This window comes from Papio anubis, chromosome 1 (assembly GCF_008728515.1).
Source record: "Papio anubis isolate 15944 chromosome 1, Panubis1.0, whole genome shotgun sequence".
NCBI lineage: Eukaryota > Metazoa > Chordata > Mammalia > Primates > Cercopithecidae > Papio > Papio anubis.
Genome location: NC_044976.1, coordinates 14,128,950 through 14,155,756, shown reverse-complemented (window position 1 = coordinate 14,155,756; position 26,807 = coordinate 14,128,950). Strand labels below are relative to the sequence as shown.

The window sequence follows — 26,807 nt, the reverse complement described above, 5'->3', positions numbered from 1 at the left end:
CTTGTCTAATTGAAGTGACCACCTCAATTTAAAAGAAATTGATCAAACAGAAGTCTTATGATAAAAACTTTATTGTCTTAAATATCAAATGTTTTACACACCACTTTTTCTTCAGAAAGTTCCTATTTAAAAAAAGAAAAATAAAATAAAGTGTTTTATTTAGGGCTGACTTACATTTCAGTATGTGACAAAAATTCAAACCCAAATGCATCTAGTTCACTCAGTTTCAGACAGGTCCTATGTTCAGCCCCTAAACGAATGGCACAATGCCACCAATTTTGGGATTCCTGAGTTTGGTTCCCTTAAAGTTCTCAGAGTTTTCCCAACTCTCAAAACCAAAGCATCATGGGAGTGACAGGGCCACCGGCAAGACTTTCTGCCAGTCAGCCTAGTTCTTCTTTTAAGATGCAGTAGTCTCAAAGCTTAAAGAAGTCAGAAAATCTTGCAAGATAAGAGTAACTGCAAGAACATATAAAGAAGGAAAAGAAAAGACGGGGTTTCTATTTGCTAAGATTTGCCAAACATGGCTACAAAACTGGTAAACAAACCTTTCTCAAGTGCAAAGTCCATTAGCCCAACTTGCCATGAAGATGAGATTTGGAATAAAAATGAACAAATCAATTTTTGTTGTAGATACAAAGCAAAAAAATAAAATTCAATCAATATATTGAATTTCTTTGAATTTATCACTAGAACTATTTCAAAAGGATGATCGGGGATAGAATGGAAATCTAGTCATTCAAATGGGAAGGTCTTGGATGGGTGGCATAAACTCAGAAAGCTGTGAAGATTGAGGAAAGGAAAAACAAGTCTGGTCAGCATCAGGTCATCTCAGACAGAAGGAATCAGGAAACAAATCTGCCTGCCTCTGGCAGGAAATACAGGTCTACCATTTTTAGGCCACAGACACATTCATTCAGGGTTGTGTGTAAAACTAACTCTTGTAAACAAAATTAACTTCCCATCAGAAATGCATGTTCCTAGGAAAAAAATATACTGCAGCATGCCCCCCTTCCCAAATTAGCTAATGAAAACCTTCCTACAGAACATAAAGAAACCTAGTTCTGTATAAATTATAATAATTTTGTATTTCATGCCGCCACGGCCCCAATAATCCATAGCTGGCTTAACGTTTTTAGGTAAAAGAAACACTCTCTAACCCCCATGCCCTTGAACCGTTTTCTTAGCAGATTTCACTCCGGAAGACAGTGCCCTGAAACTTGTCAGCTGGATCCTTTCACGTTCTGCAGCCTCCAGAGGGTCTAGATTACCAATCATCAATACATAACGGATAAACTTTTGAGAACATTTTCTAACTGTAAACCTCAGGAGTCACTAGTTATGATCCAGAAATTCTACCTGTATGCTTCAGGATTACAACATATATGTGGCATTTATTTAACAGGTTAAAAAATGTGCCTTCGATGAAGCTGTCTTGTAGACAGGCCTGGTAGAGCCTCAAATGCTCCCGTCAATCCTGTCCACCAATCCCAGCCATTGCTGGTTACATGTTCTGCTCTAGATTCCCGTTTTCACAAGTTGCACCCAGCTGCTTTAAAATAGCACATCCTGCAGAACCCTCTGCTAAGTCGTGCTAGCCCAGATGGTCAGTGTTCCGGAGCAGCCGTGCTCACAAAGGGATGCGAGGATGCTGCTGCAGCACACTCCCATGTTTCTACCCTGCATGTGAGGCGGTCTGATGGATTGACTGTCACTGGCGCATTTTTAGGGTCATCTTCCATTCATTTGTTGCACTTCTTTCCTGGCCACCCCCCTCTCCTCCAGCGTTGTAAATGGATTTCTCAATAACTGATCTCCTCAGGCATTTATACATGTTACATTTTTTTGTTGGTTTCTCTGATTCCATTTAAAAAAAATTTTTTTTTTTTTTTTTTTTTTTTGAGACGGAGTCTCACTCTCGCCCAGGCTAGAGTCCAGTGGCGTGATCTCGGCTTACTGCAACCTCCGCTTCCTGGGTTCAAGCGATTCTTCTGCCTCAGTTTCCTGAGTAGCTGGGACTACAGGCATGTGCCACCATGCCCAACTGATTTTTTATTTTTAGTAGAGATAAGGTTTCACCATATTGGCCAGGCTGGTCTTGAACTCCTGACCTCATGATCCACCCACCTTGGCCTCCCAAAGTGCCGGGATTACAGGTGTGAGCTACCGTGCCTGGCCTAAAAAATATGTATTTTTAAAGAGCTGTTTTAGACCCACAGCATCTGATTCCATTGTAAGCCTGATTTTCCCAGTCTGCTCTGAAGCAGAACCAAATAACTCTTTTAAAATAAATGCACGCTAACAGCAAAAATAGATGTTGCTTTTGAAGCTAAAATTTGTTTCACGTCTCCCTTCTAGACTGAAAGCTTCACAAGGGTAGGGTTCCAATCTGTTTTACTTACCCCTGAATCCCCAGAGTTCACCGGTGCCTCACACATAGGCACTCAATATTTGATGAATGAATCAAAGTAGCAAGGAATTCTTGTTCAAAGACTCATGTTGCATAGCCTTCAAAAGGAACCAATTTCCTTTCAAATATGTAAGATTTTCTTGAACTTTTCTCTCCCTTAACCAGCACAACACTGATAGTACAACAAAGAACATAAACATCTAAAAACTGTTTTTGGTGATGCAAAAATCCCTATTATAATCCTAGCACTGTGGAAATCTAATGATCTGATGCAGGATAATTGTGAAATCAACTCAGTCAAGGTAAGCCTGAGGACCACTCTGTGTGCCCTCCATCTCCAGGAGAGCTATTTTCAAACTTTCCCCTAATATTCTTCTCATTCCCCACCAAAATTTGATGCCTCTGCTATTCAGAGAAACTAAGGCACAAAAGAAAATCAAGCACATCGAAGGTTCACTCCTAAGTTCATTCAATGAACTCCTAGTAACACCTACTGAGGAATCACTAAGGTGTAAAACTTGAACCATTATTTTACATTTCCAGTTCTCAAGGACAGGCTTTGAATTTACTTTGTTAAGAGGAATTAGCAATTCAAGAAAAAAAAAAAAAAAAGCTTTTATTTTCTGTACCTCCTAACACAAAAGGTAACATTCATCTTCTAGGAAGGGAAACTCTTGATAACTCTGTGTCTTTCTAGGTCAGCCACAGACTACACTAAGTCACCAAATCCAAAGGGGAAATTTGGCTTTTTGGTGTTTGTGCTAGAGAACAGTAGAATGTATAATCTGGCCAGCTTCTCTTGGGACACACTGCCAGTGGTAACAGGTTTGAAATATGCAGCAGTTCAATCATCCTGCTCACCCTCACCACAGGTGGCAAACAGGTAGGAAAAGGCCATTGCAATGCCCTGCAGCTTTTCTGGCTGATGATTTGCAAGGCTGTTTGCTATATATATATATATATATATATATATATATATATATATATATATTTATATATGTGACAGGATAAAAGCCACCATAAGTGAAGAGTACGTCTGTAGATATAAAAATCCCTTGCTTTTAAATCTATATAAAATTAACTATATTTGTCAATCACCATATGTATATGCTAGCTTACATATATATATATATATATATATATATATAGACATGAGCTTGACAGTTAACCTAAATTTTTATGGCTTTCACTGGAGATAGAAAGCTGTAGTAAGACAACCAGCAAATTCCACATTAACTGGTTATCATAAAATCAGTGGCACAAAGCCTTGTATTCCATTTCTATGTACCCTCTTGCTAGAGACATGCTTTGGGAAAAACACACAGGGTTGTGTCTCCCTTTAGTGCATATGGAGACAGGGAGCTCTAGAAGATGTGGGTTGGAAGGCAGAAGAGTTTTAACACATGCACTCACCATCTCTCCAGCTTCCTTTGCCAAGCAACTGGTTATCTTTTTTTTTTGAGATGGAGTTTTGCTCCTGTTGCCCAGGCTGGAGGGCAAGCAATGGCGTGATCTTACTGCAACCTCCGCTTCCCAGGTTCAAGCGATTCTCCTGCCTCAGCCTCCTGAGTAGCTGGAATTACAGGCATGCACCACCACGCCCAGCTAATTTTTAAATTTTCAGTAGAGACGGAGTTTCACCATGTTGGCCAGGCCCGTCTCAGACTCCTGACCTCAGGTGATCCACCTGCCTTGGCCTCCCAAAGTGCTGGGATTACAGGCGTGAGCCGCCGCGCCCAGCTGCAACTGGTTATCTTTATGTGTTAATAGCTGAAGCCCAAACTGTGAGATGAAGGCTACTGGCTGTCTGGAGCCCTGAACAGGTATGGAAATAATTCTTAACAGCATCAGTGACCAAAATCTATAACCTATGTAAAGCTGCTGTCTAGTTACTAAGCACATCTTTCTGCTCAGGAACCAACTTCAGGGAAATGGCACAAATTACACAGGAAAATCTCTCTTTGGTGAAGAAACAGAGACCACCCTTGCAGTAAGTGCTGACCGCAAAACTGCCCGCTACTTGTTACGGTAAAGGAGCTGTCCAGTAAAGGTGCCCATTACTGGTTATTACTGTTGGCAACCAGAATTCACAAGGATTTGATTGTATTCTTAGAAGTTAACCCATAATTTCTGCATTTTTGGAGCTCTTAATTGAATAAAAGCTGACAATGAAGGTCCGCTATTGTAATGCTCCTTAATATACCCTTTGCATTCTAGAGCTGCTACATTTAAGTCATCCAAAATATTAATAGTGTCAACAGCTTCGTTTTTTTTTTTTTTTTTTTTTTTTTTGGTGAGACACAGTCTCACTCTGCCACCCACGCTGGAGTGCAGTGGCGCAATCTCAGCTCACTGCAACCTCCATCTCCCAGGTTCAAGCAATTCTCCTGCCTCAGTCTCCCAAGTAGCTGGGATTACAGGCGTGTGCCACAACGCCCAGCTAATTTTTTGTATTTTTAGTAGAGACGAGGTTTCACCGTGTTGGCCAAACAGCTTAATTTTTATAAAAATGATGGGCAAGATGATTTTAAAAATCAAAAGCAATTATACATTGGGCTTTATGTAGTCCCAGCTACTTAGAAGGATGAGGTGGAAGAATTGCTTGAGCCCCAGAGTTTGAGTCCAGCCTGGGCAACACTGCAAGACCCCATATCAAAAATAAAATGATGGAAGGGACAAGGATATTTGGCAAGTGGGTTAAGCTCATTCAAAGTATTCCTAACAGGAATTCATGTACAACTATAGATCTATTCCTAAAAATAAATATACATATACATACACAAAAAGCTATCCTAATGAAATCTTTCCCCGACTGATATTACATATTCCACCTGGAACTGTTTCCCACATCTCCAAGGTTCGTCCTGCTTATACGGAAGGTCCTTTAGGAGGGAGTCTATTGTCATCATTAAGTTCCCCGACCCTTCCCACCCCGTGGTTCCAAAGATTTATAAGCTTAGAATACATTCCCAAACCACCACCCATAAAGCAAATACAGGGTCCCATTGCATTGCTACTATATTTTGCATCAATCATAGCACCAACTATTTAATTACAATCACAGCTTTAAGTCAGTTGACAGAAATCCTATGAGCAGTTTCCTAGTGCATCGTACATCTTTGGTGTAGGGCAGGCGAAAGGGTCTACAATGTGCAGCTGTCTAAAAGAACATCTTAAAGACAGCCTGGCTGACCTGCTGTTCTTAGCGCCCTCTGAAAAGCAGTAAACTACAACTCCTTCTGTCAACCATTGCCTAACTACATAAAGGATCATGATGAATCTACGTGACTTGCCATCCCGTCACTAAGGTCTTGTAACATACATACAAACATCATAGCAAAAGGAAAGAAAGAAGTTGGATGGGGTAGAAAAAAAGGTCTCTAAGTGCCCCTAAATTAAAATTTCAAAAACTCCTGAGATATGAGCCTCCATTTTGATTGTGCTCAATGACTTAAAATTTGATGAAACGAACAAGCTTACAGAGTCAGACTTCAGACAACATCATTTAACACTAAGTTGAGAAATCACTCTTTCGAAGCGTCTGTTTCAAACATGTTACAAACTATAATCTAGAATCAGAAATTATGAATCTCAAAATTCTTTTCAATAAAACCAAGATTTCAGATTCCTGCTAGGTACCCAAGAGAGCAGTCTGCCAGGAAAGAATGATCTAAAACCTATCCAGTAGGGTTATTGCACAGTGGGGCCCACAGGACGATGGTTTCCAAGGGCTAGTCCTTATATAAAAAAAGGCCACAATAAATACATCTATATATTATGCCCCACTCTAACTTGACATGGTAAACACAAATATGATGAATTTTGCTTAAAAAAGAAACTCCTGAGGAAAGAAAAAGATGGGAAACTCTACCAAGGCCACTTAAGTCAGAAACTGTAATTACTATTACCACTGCCACAAAGGACACTCTCCAAATAGACTGACCATTCCAAGCACCAAGATTAACTAGTGACAAGGTTACCACACTTCAGTATCTCACTCAGATTACAGCTCGCACTGAGCGTTTAAAGAACTTCCTGGCAGAAGATGAATCTAGAAAGGAAATAAGCTGCTGGCAATCAATCCATTCCCGAACTTAAGTCCATCATTAGTCATTAAGGGTTGAGGTGTTATCAGTGAGATGCTAGCAAACCCAAACTCTAGCAAATTCCAGTGTTTAGGCTATTATTTTTCCCTCACAGTTCTTGACATCTGCAAATGGAATTATGGTTGTTCTGTTCTTTTAAAAATCTGGATAGCACCATGTTTCACTCTCGTTGTAACTGCCCCACAATATGCCATCCAACGTAATAAGGATTCATGGCAATCCATGCAGCAGCCTGCGATGCACAAAGGAGCCCAAGATTTAAACCCTCCTGTTCACCCTATTAAAATGTCAAATCCTAAGCACACAAATAAAAACATACCACTCTACGATAAGGTATTCAATTATTCTCCAATTTCCTGTTATAATTAATGATTCATGATACACAGAGTGCTGGGTAGAATTCCAAACACCAAACTATGTGGTCAAAAGTTTCTAAATTGACAACTGAGCCAGCAAGCCACACCTTGCCATCAGCACAGACACACACAGTATGGAGAGTTAATCTGTTTTTAGCTGGATGGGTAGTGGGATTTCTCATGGCTTTTGCTTTTCAAAGCATTTACTCTCATTCTAAAACAGTATGCTATACACAAAACCATCCGTTTTATTCCAGGATACATCTTAATGAGAATAAAAAGCTTTTGTATGCACATACTGCCAATACATTTAAAAAGGCCTAAATTTTAACAAGTAGGATAGACAAATTCATCGGACAAGAGATCATAAATTACTTTGGCCGAAAAAAATCTTTAAAAAAAATCTGGCTCAACATTTCTGCTTGCAGGTCTCTACATATACTGTATATGTGGTGAGTGTGTATGTGTGTGTGTGTATAGAGAGAGAGCTTTCTTTTGTTTAAAGGGAATGGACAACAGTCTAGCCCACTTTCCCATAGTCATGTAGGAACTACGATGTTTTTTGCGAGCAAAACAAGAAGTGCAAGGTCTGCATTCCCACCAACTCGATGCAAAGCTCCAAGAGCTTCCTGCAAAGTAAAGCCAGCACGGAGAATCCGGTCAATATCTGCAGCAGGAAAAATCAATGGTGGAAGAATGGCAGGACTTGATGATGGATGGCTGGTAGGTGGTTCATATTCAAGTAACAGCCTCGAAGCTTCAGGACAGACATTTTCTGTGGTTTCCGGCCTGTCTGTTACTGAATTCTGTATGCCCTGACCTAAGTCTTTAACCAATACGAAATTGGATGACAAAGACTTAGTTTGCTCAGAAGTCTGATTGAGTGCATCCTCCTCACCTGCTAAAAGTTTGGGTGAAATTTCTACACCTAAGGTGCAGTGTAACTGATCAGATGTTTTAGCTGAGGTTACAGTGACAGAACTGTTCTTGTTTATGGATTCCCTCGATTTGGGGACACCTTCCTCATCAGTTGACAGACCATCACCTAGACTCCTGAAGTTTCCACTTTCTACAGCTTCTATTCCAGTGTCAGATGAAGTAACTGTTAATTTTTCTGTCTTCATTGATACAGATACGGTCTGATGAAAGGAGACTTGTGGACACTGTTCAGTCCCGGTAAGATGCTCATTTTGGGTCCATCTTTCAGAAAGGTCTTTAATACTGGTTTGGCCCTCAGCTATGGTTTCTGATTGAAAGATTACTTCTTCAGATGTATTTTCTGAAGCTGGTTTACTGCTAACAACCAAAAGTTCATGAAGTTCTTTCAAGGCGGCCGTTATAGATGAACAAGATTCTTCTGCTGACTCCACAGAGGGCTGACAACTGCCACAGAGACTTGGAGAGAAGGAGCAATGGCCATATTCTTTATTTGTTCCAGATATTTCAACATTAGTTTCTGGGGATTGTAAATCCTGAGTGGAAATGGAATCATTCAAAATTTCAGATGAAGGGTTACATTTTGATGTTTCTACTTCCATCAAGGGATTATCTAAAGTGAGATCCAATGCACCAATGTTCTTGACATTGGCATTCTGCCTGCCTGTTGAATTAAGCACAGTAACTAGGGACTGTTCAGCTATATCTATTTCCATAAGTGTTTCTGAATTGGAGCAGCCACTGCATCCTGAAAGTGGAATACTTTTCTTCGTACTCGGAAGATCCACATTCTGTGGGAGCCCATTTCCTTTCATTGTAGCTTCCAAATCAACAATTTTGTGTTGATTCTGTTGCCTTTCTTCAGGAAGCTCAAGGTCCCCTATGTTACAAAGATATTCTCGGTCATGTGAAGCTTTTTGTTGTGCAACCTCATACTGTTCATTCCCTGCTTGTTCGTGCTGCTGAGGGTCACTCACTTGACTCAGGTTATGATTTTCTGGATGCCAATCCTTTTCACCTAGAAACATCTGTGGTTCATGCATCCTAGTAGATGTGACAGATAAACTAGCTTCCTGTCTTGTATGGAGATGAAATTTGAGGCCCTGGGTGCTTCTTTCAGCAGATTTCTCCAGATTACCTGCAACAGTTGTTTCTTCGGATGAATTCTGCATAGGTATAGCTGGACTCTGATCTGTTGGAGCATGGTCTGCTGAGGAAGCATGATCGGAAAGATCTTGTAAAGAAAGATGTTCTTTCTTTTTAGAGTTTATCTGGAATTCAGCTGAAGCCTTCAAAGCCTTCACAGCTTTAGGTTCAATGCTATCTGGGTCACTGGGCTTGATAGGGCAGACTGAAGCAGAGACAGAGCGAGCAAGACTCATAGGATTACCATTATCAGGACTCTGTCCTAAAGAATGGGCTGGATGGTTAAACCCATCTGAAGTTGGTAATGATGACATTCCCAGTGAGGTAGATTCTTTACCGCTTTTCTCTATATGGAACACAGGGGAAAGGAAAAATATTAATTAGCAGGTAACTAACACCACTAAATTACCAGAGGATACAAATCTAAATAGGGCAGAATAAAATAAGGTCCTCAAACTCGAGTTTCTCTTATACAAATAGAAATGATTTTAAAATTACTTTCTCATTGTGGTAGACAATCACAACATCAGAATAAGAGGTAGATGTGTTCTTAATAAAATATGCACACTGTAATTCAATGTGATTAAGTACCATTAACATGCATTCACAAAATGGCGGGGTTAGTGCTCAGGACTGAAGGACATTTATGTTTCTTTATTCCCTAGTCTAGTCTACAACTCTAGAATAGTTTCTCCAAGTGTATTTTTTTCACCACTTGCCCTAAAACTACCAGGGATGCTTGTGATGTATGCAGACACTGGGGTACCATACTTGAGAGTAAATCCAGGAATGTGCATTTTCAATAAGCTCCTTGGGTGATTCTTAAGGATATTACAAATCGTGAGAATCTTTGCACCAGAATGATTCTCATGCTAATGCACTTTTTTGAAAGTTTCAATTGTGAACACTGAGGTTACAAATGAGAAGTCTAAAACCAGGTATACCTGGACAGAGAGGGAATTATAAAGAGAAATAAGAAATAACATAATGATTGGGGACACAGAAGCAAATGTTCTATTTTATTTCTAGCCAAGCTTTCCAAAAATCATGGTAAAACTGGGTGAGCATCTGACTCAGAGTACAAAAGTAAACGAATGATCAGCAGATTAAATCACAATCATCATCCTACCAAATAATACAACTTTAAAGGCTTGTAAATTTTTATCACATTAATAGTGTGCAACTAAGTTAAGAATACTTAAGTATTTTAAAGAAAGGGGAATGTGGAGGGAGATGGTTCATTAATAGTTTTTCAATTGGCAATGACTATTTAAATTCATTGCTACTTAATGGCCACCAAAACAAGATGGCAGTCTAAAACACTAGCTCAGTGTAAGCATCATAATGATATCATTAAACATCAGTTCCAGCTCTTCTTTTGCCACTGATTCAGTTAAAAATTGACCTCTATGCACGTAAGATTTTTTTTTTTTTTTGAGACGGAGTTTCGCTCTTGTTGCCCAGGCAGAAGTGCAATGGCGCCATCTCAGCTCACTGCAACCTCCGCCTCCCAGGTTCAAGCAATTCTCCTGCCTCAGCCTCCCTTACATGTATGCGCCACACGCCTAATTTTGTATTTTTAGTAGTGACGGGGTTTCTCCATGTCGGTCAGCGTGGTCTCGAACTCCTGACCTCAGGTGATCCGCTTGCCTTGGCCTCCCAAAGTGCTGGGATTACAGGCGAGAGCCGCTGCGCCCGACCATTGTAAGATCTTTAATTAAAAATCAAAAAGGGCTGGGCGCAGTGGCTCATGCCTGTAATCCCAGAACTTTGGGAGGCCGAGGTAGGTGGATCACCTGAGGTCAGGAGTTCGAGAACAGCCTGGCCAACATGGTGAAACCTCATCTCTACTAAAAATACAAAAATTAGCCGGGTGTGGTGGCGGATGCCTGTAATCCCAGCTACTCGGGAGGCTGAGGCAGAAGAATCGCTTGAACCCAGGAGGGAGAGGTTGCAGTAAGCCAAGATTGTGCCACTGCACTCCAGTCTGGATGAAAGAATGAAACTCGGTCAAAAAAAAAAAATAATAATAATAAATAAAAATCAAAAGGCCAGTAACAAAAATGACTTCAAAATACAATTATTAGGGCAGATGCAACTCAAATGCTCAGTACTAAATGTTAACATCCAACAAGGGGGCTTGATCTTAAAAAGAAGCAAAGCAGTTATATTCAAATGGCTTTAAATCATTCTAATAAACTACTGGTTAACAGCACGAGAAGACAAAGCACTGTTTCAGGAAGCTATTGACTTCCCATGAAACAACCTTACCTTACTTATACTTTAGGGGTAAAAAGGAAAACTGCGCTTATCTCAGTTTAGGCTATATCCATTAGAGTCTAGAAACACAGTTATTAGTTTTTTTATTTTCATCCCACCAGATGTCTAACAGTTATTAGTTTTATTTATAAATTCCTAAGGCTGACTCTGGAAGAGGCTGAATTTTGAACTAATGTTAACAAAAACAATGCATTGTAGTGAAATATCCATGTAAGCAACATAAAGAGGTATGGTAAGGGCCTTCTGGTATTTGTGTGTTAGTTATAAACAAGTGAGGTCAAGGTGAACACACCCTCAATTAATTTTGTACTAAAAAAGTTGCATATAATCCTCCCATAGCTGAGAAGGTCAGTTTCACTAGCCTAAGTCCTAAATGAAGCGGAGGACCAGGTCAGTTTACAGAATGATCGGAAAAGAGGATGAGGACAGTGGATATCAAGAATAATTAAACGATGCCTGCTTTTAACCTATCCTTACAAGAAAAAGAAAAAGGAAAGAAAGAAGAGAAACTAAATGCTATGTATCTAATTCCAACCAGCCTGCAAACTCCTACAAAGTCTTACGATGATGGCTTAAAAGACCATCTTTCCTCCTCTTAGTCAGTCAGTCAATGTACTCGAGCTGATGTTTACCATATTTACATCAGAGGAAATGAAAGCAGAGTGCTTCCTGAAAATCTGTCAGGCCAGGGACAGAAGGAAAAGCAAAGCCTTAGCTCCTGTTGTTGTTCACAGAGTCACCCTTGACAAGTCCCCTGGCCTAAGTTTCCATTTCTTCTTTAACAAAATTAAAATTTCTGGCCGGGCGCGGTGGCTCAAGCCTGTAATCCCAGCACTTTGGGAGGCCGAGACGGGTGGATCACGAGGTCAGGAGATCGAGACCATCCTGGCTAACACGGTGAAACCCCGTCTCTACTAAGAAATACAAAAAAGTAGCCGGGCGAGGTGGCGGGCGCCTGTAGTCCCAGCTACTCGGGAGGCTGAGGCCGGAGAATGGCGTGAACCCAGGAGGCGGAGCTTGCAGTGAGCTGAGATCCGGCCACTGCACTCTAGCCTGGGCGACAGAGCGAGACTCCGTCTCAAAAAAAAAAAAAAAAAAAAAAAATTAAAATTTCTAACCCTCCATAACTCCAGGTAGTTGTGTGCAGTAATGTAAAAAAATAACTTTCAGTTTTTCAGAGGAAAGGGACTTATGAAACCCATAAAAGCATAGTTATCTCCAACAACAAAGTGTTGTGATGCCAATATTCTTGACGTGATATTTATAGTAGCCAAGATGGGGCAGGTATAATAGACACTGTTTTTACTGGGATTTTCTCCCTCTCGCATGGTTCTAATAATGAATACATTTCTCAACAGGAATTTATGTTACATATGCATGTATGCATACCAAAATACAAATGCATATAGGCTAGTTGTAACCAGACTGAACAAGGTGAAATGCTGAATGACAAATGCTAACTTCCCAAACTGCTGCAGATACAGACTTTCAGATCACAGATGACAACTGGATGGAAGGCTTAACATGGTGTCTATAAATACCTGGTCTGGGGCCCACTCCAGCTGCAGTACACACACACTACATGCATCATGGCTTCTGACGCTCTGTGTGAATTAGGAAACAGACAAGCAAACTTGGGTTAACAATGCAAACCACACAGCATGCAGGGTTATAGTCTCCGTTCTTTTGTCATCTTTAAAATCAGGAACTGGTAGATTCAAAGTTGGGGGATGTTTCTGTAGTTTGGACATCCAAAATATTTGCTGGTTGCTTTCATTCTCTCACAATATACACAACAATTTGTTAATTTCAACAGATTTTTAATAGATCTTGTAAAGAAATTAATTTTATGTTTCTACACATAGAGAATTCATGGGCAAATGTGAGACAGGTGAAGAAAGCAGATACATCCGATGGAATTAGGTGGTAAAAAAAACTTCTTATGGAGTAAAGTTGAGTGAACGTATCTAACAGTCCCTTTCCAAATTTCTTTCTCAGTTGAGATTCAATTTTAGAGGAAAACAAACCACCTAATTAAATTCTATCCTAGCTTATCTTCTTTATTTTTTCATCGGTATTTAAATAATACATCAGGCTGAGCACAGTGACTCTGGCCTGCAATCCCAACACTTTGAGAGGTCCAGGAGGATCACTTGAGGTCAGGAGTTCAAAACCAGCTGGGGCAACATAGTGAAACCTCATCCCTACTATTAAAAACATGTTTTTGTTTTTTTTTTAACATTTGAATATAGAGTTTATATAAAGTATTTTAAAAATAAGCTTTTTTTTGTTTGTTTTTTGTTTGTTTTTTTTGAGACAGAGTCTCACTGTTGCCTAGGCTGGAGTGCAGTGGTGCAACCACAACTCACTGTAGCCTTGACCTCCCCAGGATCAGGAGATCTTCCCACCTCACCCTCCCGAGCAGCTGGACCACAGGTGCACGCCACCATGCCTGGCTAATTTTTTTTTTGTTGTTGTTGGAGAAGGAGTCTCATTCTGTCACCCAGGCTGGAGTAGAGTGGTGCGATCTTGGCCCACTGCAACCTCTGAATCCCGGGTTCAAGCAATTCTCCTGCCTCAGCCTCCAGAGTAGCTGGGATTACAGGTGCCCACACCATGCCTGGCTAATTTTTGTATTTTTAGTAGAGATGAGGTTTCATCTCTACTAAACCTCATGAAACCTCATCTCTACTAAAATACTTTCACCTACTATTTTACAAAATACTTTCACCTACTATGTCTAGAGTATTTATTCGGATGATATTAGGAAGTCAATGTTCTAAATAAAAAGGACCTGATATCTAGACTTATTTCATTACTTAAATATTACAAAAATTAGCACAAGCCATACTACCAGCAACAAAAGGTTATTTAAGTAAAAAGCCATTTTCTTTTAATTCTTTAAAGTTGGTACATCCCCTTCACTAAGCCTGGAAACATAAGTGTATCTGTTTTAATCTCCCAAACTTTTATTAAAATATGGTAATTACCAAAAAAGGATAACTGTTATTAGTAGGTTAGAAAATACTGCTATCATCAGCTGATGTTTCTTAAAAAATGGCACCAAGACTGTGGAAGTTAAAAGGAAAAAAGAAAAGAGACATTTCATAAAATGATAATATATCCTCATATTAACACACAGCATCATGACTAAGATGATAAATTACACCCCAAATGCAAAACTCTGTAAGGAACTATGTCAAACTCATTCAAGCTTACCTTGCTGGTAAGATTAAAACTACTAAGTTAGTTTGTCTGGTTGTTCAAAATTCCCCACTTCCTACAAAATACTTAATTTACAACCAAAACTGTACTTAATATAAAAACTTGAGCCAAAAGGTGATGGGAGTCAATTCTTTTTTTTTGACACAGGATCTCATTCTGTCACCCAGGCTGGAGTGCAGTGGTGCAACGATGGCTCACAGCAGCCTTGAGCTCCTGGGGTTAGGTGATCCTCCCATCTCAGCTTCTCAAGCAGCTGAGACTATAGGTGCGCCACCATGGCTGGCTTTTTTTTTTTTCCTTGTAGAGACAGAGACTCACTATGTTGCCCAGGCCGGTTTCAAACTCCCAGGCTCAAGTGATCCTCCTGCCTCGGCCTACCAAAGTGCTGGGATCACAAGCATGAGCCACCACGCCCTGACTCAAACTGTACTTTATATGTAAAACTAAGTCAAAAGGTGATGGGGCTGATTCTGAACAAAGTCAACCTGGAAAACTCCATGTGCCACCCACACCCATTCTAAAGCTCAATGACAGACATCTGAATGTTCTGCAGTAAAACAGTGGCAAAAGCTGCCTGGTTGTTTTTACAACTCTCACCCCTTTCGTCTTTAGGATAAAGCTATTCCCTGAACTTGTAAATCTAGTATTTTACTGTACTAGAAAAAGCAATGTGACACTAGTCACACTGATGAATAATTCCAGCACAAGACTGTAAAATAACCCAAACTCAAAAGTAAATTCTATTCAGCTTCTAGAAAATATATCCTAAAGTCACTGTTCTATAATAAATGGGGGGTTTCAGCAAAACTGTGTTACCCCATTTTATCCAGAAAACTTAGCTCCATCATTACATTTAAACAAGCTAAACAACTGAGACTTAGAAAGAAGTATTAGGTAGCACAATTTCAATATATACAGTGCTAATACGGCCTGATAACAATACTGTAATCTCAGACCATAACAATGCATCTTCAGTAATGTTCAGTTATGCTGGTCAGGCATGGTGGCTCGCTCCTATAATCCTGTCATTTCGGGAGGCTGAGGCAGGTGGACTCCTTGAGCCCAGGAGTTCAAGACCAGCCTGGGCAACATGGCAGAACCTCATCTCTACAAAAAATATAGAAATTAGTTAGACGTGGTGGCAAGCATCTGTAGTTATAGCTACTCAGGAAGGGGAGACGGGAGGATCAGCCTGGGTGACAGAGTGAGACTTTGTCTCAAAAAAAAATTTTTTTTTAATTAGGTAAATAAAAATTTATACTTCTTTTTGTTGGTTCTTCTGTCTTTGGTGGCAGCACTTTCAGTAAATATTTTAAAAGTTAGGGCTGCTTACACACAGTAGCAATGATACCTTTCAAAATAAACCAGGTCTAAGAGTCATGGTGGCTCATGCCTGTAATACTTTGGGAGGCTAAGGCAAGAGGATCCACTTGAGCCTGTTTTGAGACTGAGGCTGAGGCTGCAGTGAGCCATGGCTGTGACACTGCACTCCAGCCTGGGCAACAGAGTAAGACCAAATAAAATAAAATAAAATAAAATAAAATAAAATAAAATAGAGTAATAAAAAAAAATAAAATAAAATAGGCCTAATAAAAGGAAAGAAATAGGGAAACACTGTTGGACTCAAAAGTTAGTATCTGTTTACTGTCATAATTTTCTTTAGGAAAATCACAAAACAAAAACATACAAAAAAAACTTCCTAAAAAAATTTAGGAAGCTTCTAAAATGTATCTAAGCAAAATAACCCCAATCTATCTTAAAACACAGCAATGGACTTAGCTGTTCTTAATCTGTTGAAATACTAAAATACAGAATGTTTCTCCTTTTTATGATAGTGTCTCACTCTGTTGCCCAGGCTGGAGTGCAGTGGTGCCATCTTGGCTCACTGCAACCTCCGCCTCCCAAGTTCAAGCAGTTCTCCTGCCTCAGCCTCCCAAGTAGCTGGCATTACGGGGGTGTGCCACTGCACCCTGCTAATTTTTATATTTTTAGTAGAGATGGGGTTTCACCATGGCCAGGCTGGTCTCAAACTCCCGACTCCAGGTGATCCGCCCACCTGAGCCTCCCAAAGCACTGGTAACAGGCGTGAGCCACCACACTGGGCCAGAATACAGAATTTTTTATTATTGTATTAAGAGATGGGTTTGGATATGGTAGCTCACACTTGTAATCCCAGCACTTTGGGAGGCCAAGGCAGGAGGATTGCTTGAGCCCAGGAGTTGGATAGGCCTGGACAACACAGCAAGACCCCATCTCCCCATCTCTGCTAAAAATAAAAAAAATTAGCCAGGTGTAGTCCCAGCTACTCAGGAGGCTGAGATGAGAGGACTGCTTGAGCCCAGGAAGTCAAGGGTACAGTGAACTACAATCATGTCACACTGCACACTGAACTCCAACCTGGGTGACAGAGTGAGACAACATCTCCCAAAAAAAAAAAAAAAAAAAAAAAAAAAGGAAGATCAAAGGAGGAGGTTAAGAAGACAAATAATGAACACATCTACTACTGGACCATGAGATTGATTAAAAACTGGAAAGGTTCCTACCCCTTCTGAAGCCCACATTTCCCTGGCTTACCCATTAATAACAAGTATTGAAGAGTTCAGCCATTCCAAATACCTGCATCTTCTGCTGATTTTTGAAGGGCTTCTGCTAATTCTTGGTCTGCAATCTCCTCTGGCCGTACATCCTCTCTTCCGGCCCCATATGCCAACCGGGCGCATTCTGGTAGCTCTCCCTCAGGAAGAAAGGTGGTCTGGGAGCCTGTGGTGCCGATCACGAGTACATTTTTCTTCAGGTCAATGGAACACTTAGAAGAAACCAACCGAAGAATAATAGCAGATAAAACACCATGCAGAAACATTATGATCCTTAATTTAAAACTCCAATCACAAATGGCCAGGCACGGTGGCTCATGCCTGTAATCCCAGCACTTTGGGAGGCTGAGGAGGGTGGATCACCTGAGGTCAGCAGTTCCAGATCAGCCTGGCCAACAGGGTGAAACCCCGTCTCTACTAAAAATACAAAAATTAGCCAGGCGTGGTGGCACATGCCTGTAACTCCCAGCCACCTGGGAGGGTGAGGCAGAAGAACTGCTTGAACCTGGGAGGTGGAGGTTGCAGTGAGCCAAGATGGCACCAGGCAAGGCAGTCTCCACAGTATTCTTTACTCTATACTAATGCTCACTTCCTTTTTTGTGTATTTTATAACTACTTAATAGACAGTTGTGCACATATATGATTTACATCTATAAAGGTGGAGACTGCAGGTCTATACCATGACTAAAAAAATAAGAAAAGGCAGTGACAAGGTTTTACTGATACATACATTCATTCATTCTATTTAGAATGCTGTGTGTTATTATCACTATGATGCATCTACTTTTACAGAAATATTTTAAAACAGTGACATAAAAATATTGATCAGCTATATTTTCAATTGTTTTTAACTCGATTTTGTTTTTTGAGTTGTGGTTTTGCTCTGTTACCCAGGCTGAAGTGTAGTGGCACAATCTTGACTCACTGCAGCCTGGTCTCAAGGGATCTTCTTGCCTCAGCCTCACGAGTAGCTAATGTACCACCACGCCTAGCTAATTTTTGTATTTTTTGTAGAGACAGGGTCTCACTAAGTCACCCAGACTAGTCTCAAACTCATTCTGGTCTCAAGCAATCCTCCCTCCTTGGCCTCCAAAAATGGGAATTACAGGGTGTACTACCGTACCTGACAGGTTGACTGGATACAAAACCCTACTGTGAAAAATGTGAAGTACCCAGTGGGGTCTATAGCCCTACCACCCTGAACATGCCCGATCTCGTCTTTTTTTTTTTTTTTTGAGACGGAGTCTCGCTCTGTCGCCCAGGCTGGAGTGCAGTGGCCGGATCTCAGCTCACTGCAAGCTCCGCCTCCCGGGTTTACGCCATTCTCCTGCCTCAGCCTCCCGAGTAGCTGGGACTACAGGCACCCGCCACCTCGCCCGGCTAGTTTTTTGTATTTTTAGTAGAGACGGGGTTTCACCATGTTAGCCAGGACGGTCTCGATCTCCTGACCTCGTGATCCGCCCGTCTCGGCCTCCCAAAGTGCTGGGATTACAGGCTTGAGCCACCGCGCCCGGCCCGATCTCGTCTTAATTACCCAATGGACTAACTGCTTCTTCAATGGCAGCAGTATATCTTAAAATACTGTGCTTTACAGTAGAAAGATAAATATCAACACAAATTAATATATTAATTATGCACCCTGTATTAAATAAACACTTTCATTCGTAACATACACCTTCCTTTTTTTTTTTGAGACGGAGTCTCGCTCTGTCGCCCAGGCTGGAGTGCTGTGGCCGGGTCTCAGCTCACTGCAAGCCCGGCCCCGGTTCACGCCCATTCCTCCTGCCTCAGCCTCCCGAGAAGCTGGTCTACAGGCCTCACCACCTCACCTGTTTTTGTATTTTTTTTAGAGATGGGTTTCAATCATTGTGGTGTTAGCTTGTGGGATGGTCTCTGGATCTCTGACTCGCGGATCCGGGCCTGGGCTTCGCCCCTCCTCCCAAAGTGCTGGGATTAAGGGTGGCTTGAGCCATCAGCTACCGGCCACATACACCTTCCTTAACCTTGAAGGTCTTCTTCCCAAGTACTGTTTGATCAGCATCAGAGAATGCTAAAGACTTACTCGACTTACACTTTTAGTCAGGTTATCACAAAACTACTAATCAGGATCTAACCAGAATCTGAAAATTATATAAGGGAACCAAACTGTCCTTTACGATCTCAAAACATTTGGCAAGATTTAACAGATTCACAGAGAGATTTCACAAAAACAGATTCTATCTGTACTGACACATCATTTCAGTCTTTGTGTAACAACATAATTTAAGGACATTTCCAGGTTTGAAAAGTCGTATTTCTTAGTTTTCCAGTATACATAACCAATAAAAATAATGTAATAACCATATTACAAAAAGCAGATGCAAAAAAAAAAAAGATAAGTGAAGCTCTTAATTACCTGATGCCGTTTAAGCATGTCCAGTCCCAGAAGCATGTCCATGGGCTGTTCCTCAAGTATAGAGAAGGAACATGGCAAAAAATCTCCTTCAATCTGAACCTGAGCTAAAAAGCACATGAAGAGAAAAGGTTATTGTTATGTACTTCAAAAGAGAGATGGAGTTTCGCTCTTGTTGCCCAGGCTGGAGTGCAATGGCACGATCCCGGCTCATGGCAACCTCTGTCTCCCGGGTTCAAGTGATTCTCTTGCCTCAGCCTCCCAAGTAGCTGGGATTACAGGCATGCGCCATCACGCCTGGCTAATTTTTGTATTTTTAGTAGAGACAGGGTTTCGTCATGTTGGTCAGGCTGGTCTCAAACTCCCGACCTCAGGTTACCTGCCCACCTCGGCCTCCCAAAGTGCTGGGATTACAGGCATGACCCACCAGGTCCAGCCGAAAAGTTCTTTTCATTATTTTTTTTTGAGACAGAGTCTTGTTCTGCTGCCCAGGCTGCAGTGCAGTGGCATGATGTCGGCTCACTGCAACCTCCGCCTCCTGTGTTCAAGTGATTCTCTGATTCTCTACCTAAACCTCCCAAGTAGACAGGATTACAAATGCGCGCCACCACACCCAGCTAATTTTTGTATTTTTAGTAGAGACAGTGTTCACTGTGTCAGACAGGCTGGTCTCAAACTCCTGACCTCACGTGATCCACCCACCTTGGCCTCCCAACGTGTTGGGATTACAGGCGTGAGTCACCTCACCCGGCCAAAAACTTTTTGTAGAGATTGAGTCTCGCTATACTGACCAGGCTGGCCTGAATTTCTGGCCTCAGGCAGTCATCCTGCCTTGGCCTCCCAAAGTGCTGCGATTATAGGAGTGAGCCACCACACCCAGCAGATGACCTATTTTTAAAGAATTCCTTCCTTACACAAGATACTGTGTATTTTCTTCTAAAATCTGTAACTTTCCTTTCCACATCTAGGTTTTGGGTTTTTGTGGGTTTTTTTTTTTTTTGAGACAGGGTCTGCTATGTTGCCCACGCTGGTCTCGAACTCCTAGGCTCAAGCAATCCTCCCTCCCCCGCATCTAAGTCTTTACCCTGAATTCGCTTTTGTGTGGTGTGGGTAGGATCCAATTTCTAATTCATTTCTCCCCATGGATACCTCTTGTCCCAGCAACATTTCCTAAAATTGCCCCATTGCTCTGTAAGACTTCCTCTCATTGATCAAGGTTCATATAATCATGGGTTTGTTTCTACTCATACCTTCCAGATAGTCCTTTGACATCTAGAAGGCAATGTTGTTCTGGAGTATTTTGCCCATTCTCACAATATAGAGCCTATGCCAAATTTAAAATGAGCACATCCAGTCTCACAAACAACCAGGACTTTGATGGCATCTCAATGGCTCTGTGGATGAATGTGGGAGAACTGCCACCCCCAACATACTGAATCTTCTAATCCGTGGTAAAGCTTTCCTTTTATTTAGGTTTCTCCTATTGCTATAAGGGTTTTTTCATGCTAATCATAGCCACGGATGTAAAATCCACAAGGATGGCCACAGAGCTTGGTACTTGTTTTGTCTCCTCCTATTATCTTCTCACTTAAAGCCATCAAAAATCTGAGAACTCAGCCCCTGAAGGAACCAGTTTATGGTATTCCTGCAAAACTCTCAGTCCTACTGTATTTAGCAAAGTATGAGAATAAGGTAGTTGAACTATCTTTATCCTACACAAATCAATAAGAGAAACACAAAGACCCTGATAAACAGACACACATATTTCAAAAGAAAGGAAAAGTAAATGTGTAAAAAAACTATCATTTGCAATGAAAGAAAAGTAACTTAGAATAAGCAACCACTCTTTTATTTGTAAAAAAAAAAAATTTTTTTTTGAGAAAAAAATATTGCTCTATTGCCCAGGCTGAAATATACTGGCATGATCTCAGCTCACTGCAATCTCTGCCTCCTGGGTTCAAGTGATCCTCTCACCGCAGCTTCTGGAGTAGCTGGGACTATAGGCGTACATCACAACAACTGGCTAATTTTTTGTATTTTTAGTAGAGATGAGGTTTCGCTATGTCGCCCAGGCTGGTCTCGAACTCCTGAGCTCAAGCAATCCGCCCACCTTGGCCTCTCAAAGTGCTGGGATTTTAGGCATGAGCCACCACACTCAGCCTTATTTGTAAATTTAAGAGGGAAAACTAATATTGCTTAACAGTACAGGACATTAAGATGCATATTCATTCAGTGGCGGATAAACCGGATTGGTACAGGTTAGCAACATATCAAGAGTCCTAAAGCATTCGGAACTTTGATTCAGTAGTTTCACTTACAGGAATCTTGACTAGGGGAAAAAAAATCAAAATATGTAGAAAGCTATACTGCCATGGTATAATAGGAAACATAACTGGCCAAGCGCAGCAGCTCAGGCCTGTAATCCCAGCACTCTGGGAGGCTGAGGCAGGCGAATCACTTTGAGCTCAGGAGTTTGAGACCAGCCTGGGCAACATCGTGAAACCCTGAATCTACTACAAATCCAAAAATTACCCGGGTGTGGTAACAGCTGCCTGTAATCCCAGCAATTTGGGAGGCTGAGGCAGGAGAATCGCTTGAACCTGGGAGGCACAGGCTGCAGTGAGCCAAGATTGCGCCACTGCACTCCAGTGTGGGCAACAGAGCAAGACTGTCTAAAAAAAAAAAAAAAAAAAAGAAAAAAAAAAAAGAAAACAACCCAAAAGCTGTTCTTTAAACCTGCAACAGAAGGCTATACATTTATTCACTTATTTAAATAATTATTTTGAAATTTATAATGACATTGGGAAAAAGTTTCACTTTTTCTTAGAGCAGAATATAAAATTTTAAACATGAAATAAATCACTTTTTTTTTTTTTTTTTTTTTTGCGACAGAGTCTCGCTGTCTCCCAGGCTAGAGTGCAGTGGTGCGATCTCGGCTCACTGCAAGCTCCGCCTCCCGGGTTCACGCCATTGTCCTGCCTCAGCCTCCCGAGTAGCTGGGACTACAGGCACCTGCCACCATGCCCGGCTAATTTTTTGTATTTTTAGTAGAGATGGGGTATCACCATGTTAGCCAGGATGGTCTCGATCTCCTGACCTCGTGATCCGCCCACCTCAGCCTCCCAAAGTGGTGGGATTACAGGTGTGAGCCACCACGCCTGGCCGAAATAATCACCTTTTATAAGATAAAAAAATGCACAGAAAAAAGACCAGAAGGAGATATGCCCAAATGATACCGGTGGTTGATTCTCACTACAGGAATTTAAGGAATGTTTTTTACCTTCATCTCACATTTCTATACTTTTGAAGTTCTCTATAGCAAGCATCTATTAAACAGATAATAAAACAAGAAAATAAAAAGAATTCTGATTAGAGATGAAGGACTGAACACACGCCTTTATCCACATTTACTTCTAAAACATTACAAAAAGGGTTTCTGGGTTGTGTCTAAGGCACATTTTTTTCTTTTTTTTTTTTTTTGAGATGGAGTTTCACTCTTGTTGCCCAGGCTGGAGTGAAATGGAACGATCTCAGCTCACTGCAACCTCCGCCTCCCAGGTTCAAGTGATTCTCCTGCCTCAGCCTCCTGAGTAGCTGGGATTACAGGCACCCGCCACCACGCTGGGCTAATTTTTGTACTTTTAGTAGAGTCGGGGTTTCACCATGTTGGTCAGGCTGTCTCGAACTCCTGACCTCAGGTGATCCACCCACCTCAGCGTCCCAAAGTGCTGGGATTACAGGCGTGAGCCACTGCGCTCAGCACTAAGGCGTAACTTTTTAAGGCCAAATATAATAGTAGAGACCATAGGAACAAAATTTTAGAGCTAAAAAGCAGATGACAGTGAGGAAAACTGAGCAGCCACCCAACTGACATTACAGAACTCCTATGGGGCATAGGAACTGGTCACAAATACCTCTGCAGATAGGAGGAGAGATGGGCCCAAAGCAGCAAGGCTGGCGGGAAGGCTGCAGAGGCAGTTAGCCCTTGGGGTGTCCCTCCTGCACTCTGTTAGGCCAGGAGACCCTTCACCCCAGTAGCAGACTAGAGCCTTATTTTCTGGAGAGGGTGAAACAGAGGCACTCTTAACAGAGGTGAGCATGGAGGGAGACAGGGACAGAACAAGTATCTAACTGAAAACCAGGGGAAATAAATAAAATCCAACTGAGATGCCAGCCTTTCTCTTCCTCCCAACTTCTAGACCCATCCTACAGTGAAGGCCACAAGGGCCATGGCTGCCTACCCAGGTCATTTTCCAAACAAGCCTTTTGGTGGCCCACTCCTTTTTTTTTTTTTTTTTTGAGACAAGGTTTCATTGTCACCCAAGCTGGAGTACGGTAGTATGAACACAGCTCACTGCGGCATCTATCTCCCTGGCTCAAGCAATACTCCTGCCTTAGCCTCTCGAGCAGCTGGGACTATTGGCACTTGCCACCACACACGGCTATTTAACAAAAATTTTTGTAGAGACGAGTTATCCCTTTGTTGCCCAGGCTGGTCTCAAATTCCTGGCCTCAAGTCATCACCTCACATAAGCCTCCTAAAGCACTGGGATTGTAGGTGTGAGCCATCGCAGCCAGCCAGTGGCTCACTCTTCAATGTGAGCTGATGCCAAGGATCACAAGACATTTATGAAAACCATATAAAGTAAAATACAAACAAATACAAAATGCAACACAAAGGCTGGAAGACAAAGTTGAAGAAATCCCACAGAAAAACAAAAGAGAAGAAAACTAGAGGACAAGACCAGGATAGATTATCCTATGTGAATAACAGACATTCCAGAGGGGAGAAAATCATCGTCAAAATCATTCGGAGAAAGTCCCCAGAACGGAGGGATGTGACCATCTAGACTATACAGGTTACCAAGTACCTAGTACAGTATATGAGAAGAGATCCACACCCAAGCATCCATTGTGGAAATTCAAAACGCTGAGGTCAAAGGGAAGATCTATAAGCGTCAAAGGAGAAAAACAAGGCTGCGCACGGTGGCTCACGCCATAATCCCAGCCCTTCGGGAGGCCTGGTGGGCGGATCGATCACTTGACGACAGGAATTTGAGAGAGATCATCCTGGCCAATATGGCGAGAACACAAAAATTAGCTAGGTGTGGTGGTGCACGCCTGTGATCCCAGCTACTCAGGGAGGCTGAGTCAGGAGGATTGCTTGAACTCGGGAGGTGGACGTTGCAGTGAGCCGAGATCGCGCCACTGCACTCCAGCCTGGGCGACAGAACAAAGACTGTTTCAAAAAAACAGAAAAGAAAAAGAAAGTTTTCACATAAAGGATCAAGAATCGGAACAGAATCCATCCTCACTACAGCAACACTGACAGTGAAAAGGTTAAGGGGCAATGCCTCAAAATTGTGAAGGAAAATGATTTCCAACCTAGGCAGACGAGTAGAAGGCAGGGAAAAAAGACATGTCTGATACTTAGTCTCAATTTACTGCCACACACCTCTTCTAAGAAAGTTACTGGAAGATGCACTCCAATAAACTGAGGAGCAGATAAAAAAGAGGAAGACAAGGGATTCACGTAATCCAACACAAGACAGAGGAGAAAGGAATCTGCAGGACTCAGTCAAGTCAAATTCCAAAACAACAGCTCTGAAGCAGGCCTGAAACTGCCGGTCCAGGCTCAAGAAGTGTCTTTGACAGGATGAAATGTACAGGCTATTGGGTGTGTTTGAATCAATTTAAAGGAGATTTGCATAATTAGGAAATGTCTAGGATGAATACTACGCAAGAAACCAAGTGAGAAAAACAGGACAATTATTAATTCTAAGAGAAAATAATACTAGCCACGAAAGAAAAGCAATCACATTCAATTAGATGGCTCAGCTCTCAAACACAGTCATATAAGTAAACAGCAAAATAAACATGTTACTTAGAAATATGCAGGTAAGTATCAAAATAAATCAGCTAAAATAATGGAAAGGGATTAGCTTTTCAGGAAATAGAAACGTAGAAGAGACTAGTTTTTTTGTAACCAGCAGAAACACATAACTTTGACAGAACACAGGATTTAAAACTTCTAGAAATTAGGCTTGCTGGCTCAGACATACCCACACAAAAGAAATTTAAAACAACAACAACAAAATAAGAACAAAAAACCCTCTAAAAACTTGAAAATCTACTACCCTACCTACAAATAGCCTACAGAAAGACAGCAAGCCCCAGTGCCTTTTGCTCACCTAGATGTACCCTTCCAATAATCTTCTGGGTGCCCACTCCTTTGGCAATCCCTGCCCACCGACGATCCACCAGTCTCATTATATTACACCTTTCTGCACAAGCTTGGCTCATAATAGTCATCTGGGCACCTGGAGAAGTAGAGAAACATCAGACAATAAAAACAAATCCACTTTATGAGAAGACTCAAAATATAGCACTAATTAATAATAAAACAAAAACCAAGTACACCCCAAGGCTTTTCTCTCTACAAAATCATTTCTACCTAGCAAGTGTCCAGGCCTGCCTCATCAACTTTCAGTTCTACTCTGTAAACTGAAACACTATATAAAATTTGACATTGAGCGAAGAATATTTTGTAGCAATGTAATAATTAAATGACATTTTAAAACTTTACCAGTAGAAAGCAATGATGTCCCGTGTCTACAGATGGCAATGCTAAATTAGCAGTACTTTGCACTTTTTACCGAGTATCTTTAAGCCGTCGCCTCTTGCACTTTTTACCGAGTATCTTTAAGCCATCGCCTCCTGGCTTCAAACGATTCTCCTGCCTCAGCCTCCTGAGCACCTGGGATTAACAAGCTTGTGCCATCACGTCCAGCTAATTTTTCTTCTTTTTTTTTGAGATGGAGTCTCACTCTGTCACCCAGGCTGGAGTGCAGTGGCGCAGTCTCGGCTCACTGCAAGCTCCACCTCCTGGGTGCACGCCATTCTCCTGCCTCAGCCTCCCGAGTACTGTCCGCTACCACGCCCGGCTAATTTTTTGTATTTTTAGTAGAGATGGGGTTTCACAGTGTTAGCCAGGATGGTCTCGATCTGACCTCGTGATCCACCCGCCTCGGCCTCCCAAAGGGCTGAGATTACAGGCATAAGCCACCACGCCCGACATGTCCAGCTAATTTTTGTGTTTTTAGTAGAGACGGGGTTTCACCACTTTGGCCAGGCTGGTCTGGAACTCCTCACCACAAGTGATCTGCCCACCTCAGCCTCCCAGTGTTGGGATTACAGGTGTGAGCCACAGTGTCCGGTCCTATCAAGTTGTTTTTATATCAAACTTTGGGCTGGGTGTAGTGGCTCACGCCTGCAATCGTACTTTAGGAGGCCAAGACAGGAGGATCACCTCCAAGGAGTGGGAAACCAGCTTGAGCAACATAGTAATATCCCATCTCACTA

At 41.7% G+C, this 26,807-nt stretch overlaps 1 protein-coding gene across 4 annotated transcripts in view; it reads right to left on the bottom strand.

Annotated features, from left to right (window-relative positions):
* Positions 1 to 53: 53 nt before the first annotated feature.
* The window catches only part of DDI2 (DNA damage inducible 1 homolog 2), a 53,029-nt gene continuing 26,275 nt past the window's right edge, over positions 54 to 26,807 (bottom strand). The window contains exons 2-6 of one of the 4 annotated variants that reach the window (XM_009199545.3): positions 25,637 to 25,765; positions 19,449 to 19,552; positions 17,076 to 17,265; positions 12,776 to 12,838; positions 54 to 9,300 (exon numbers count right to left, since the gene is read on the bottom strand). In XM_009199545.3, coding sequence (XP_009197809.2) covers positions 7,412 to 9,268 — 1,857 coding nt within the window. In that variant the 5' untranslated portion in view covers positions 9,269 to 9,300; positions 12,776 to 12,838; positions 17,076 to 17,265; positions 19,449 to 19,552; positions 25,637 to 25,765 and the 3' untranslated portion in view covers positions 54 to 7,411. Of the gene's footprint in view, positions 9,301 to 12,775; positions 12,839 to 17,075; positions 17,266 to 19,448; positions 19,553 to 25,636; positions 25,766 to 26,807 lie in introns of those variants that run through there. The other 3 variants (XM_009199487.3, XM_009199581.2, XM_009199514.3) reach the window with 3 other exon arrangements.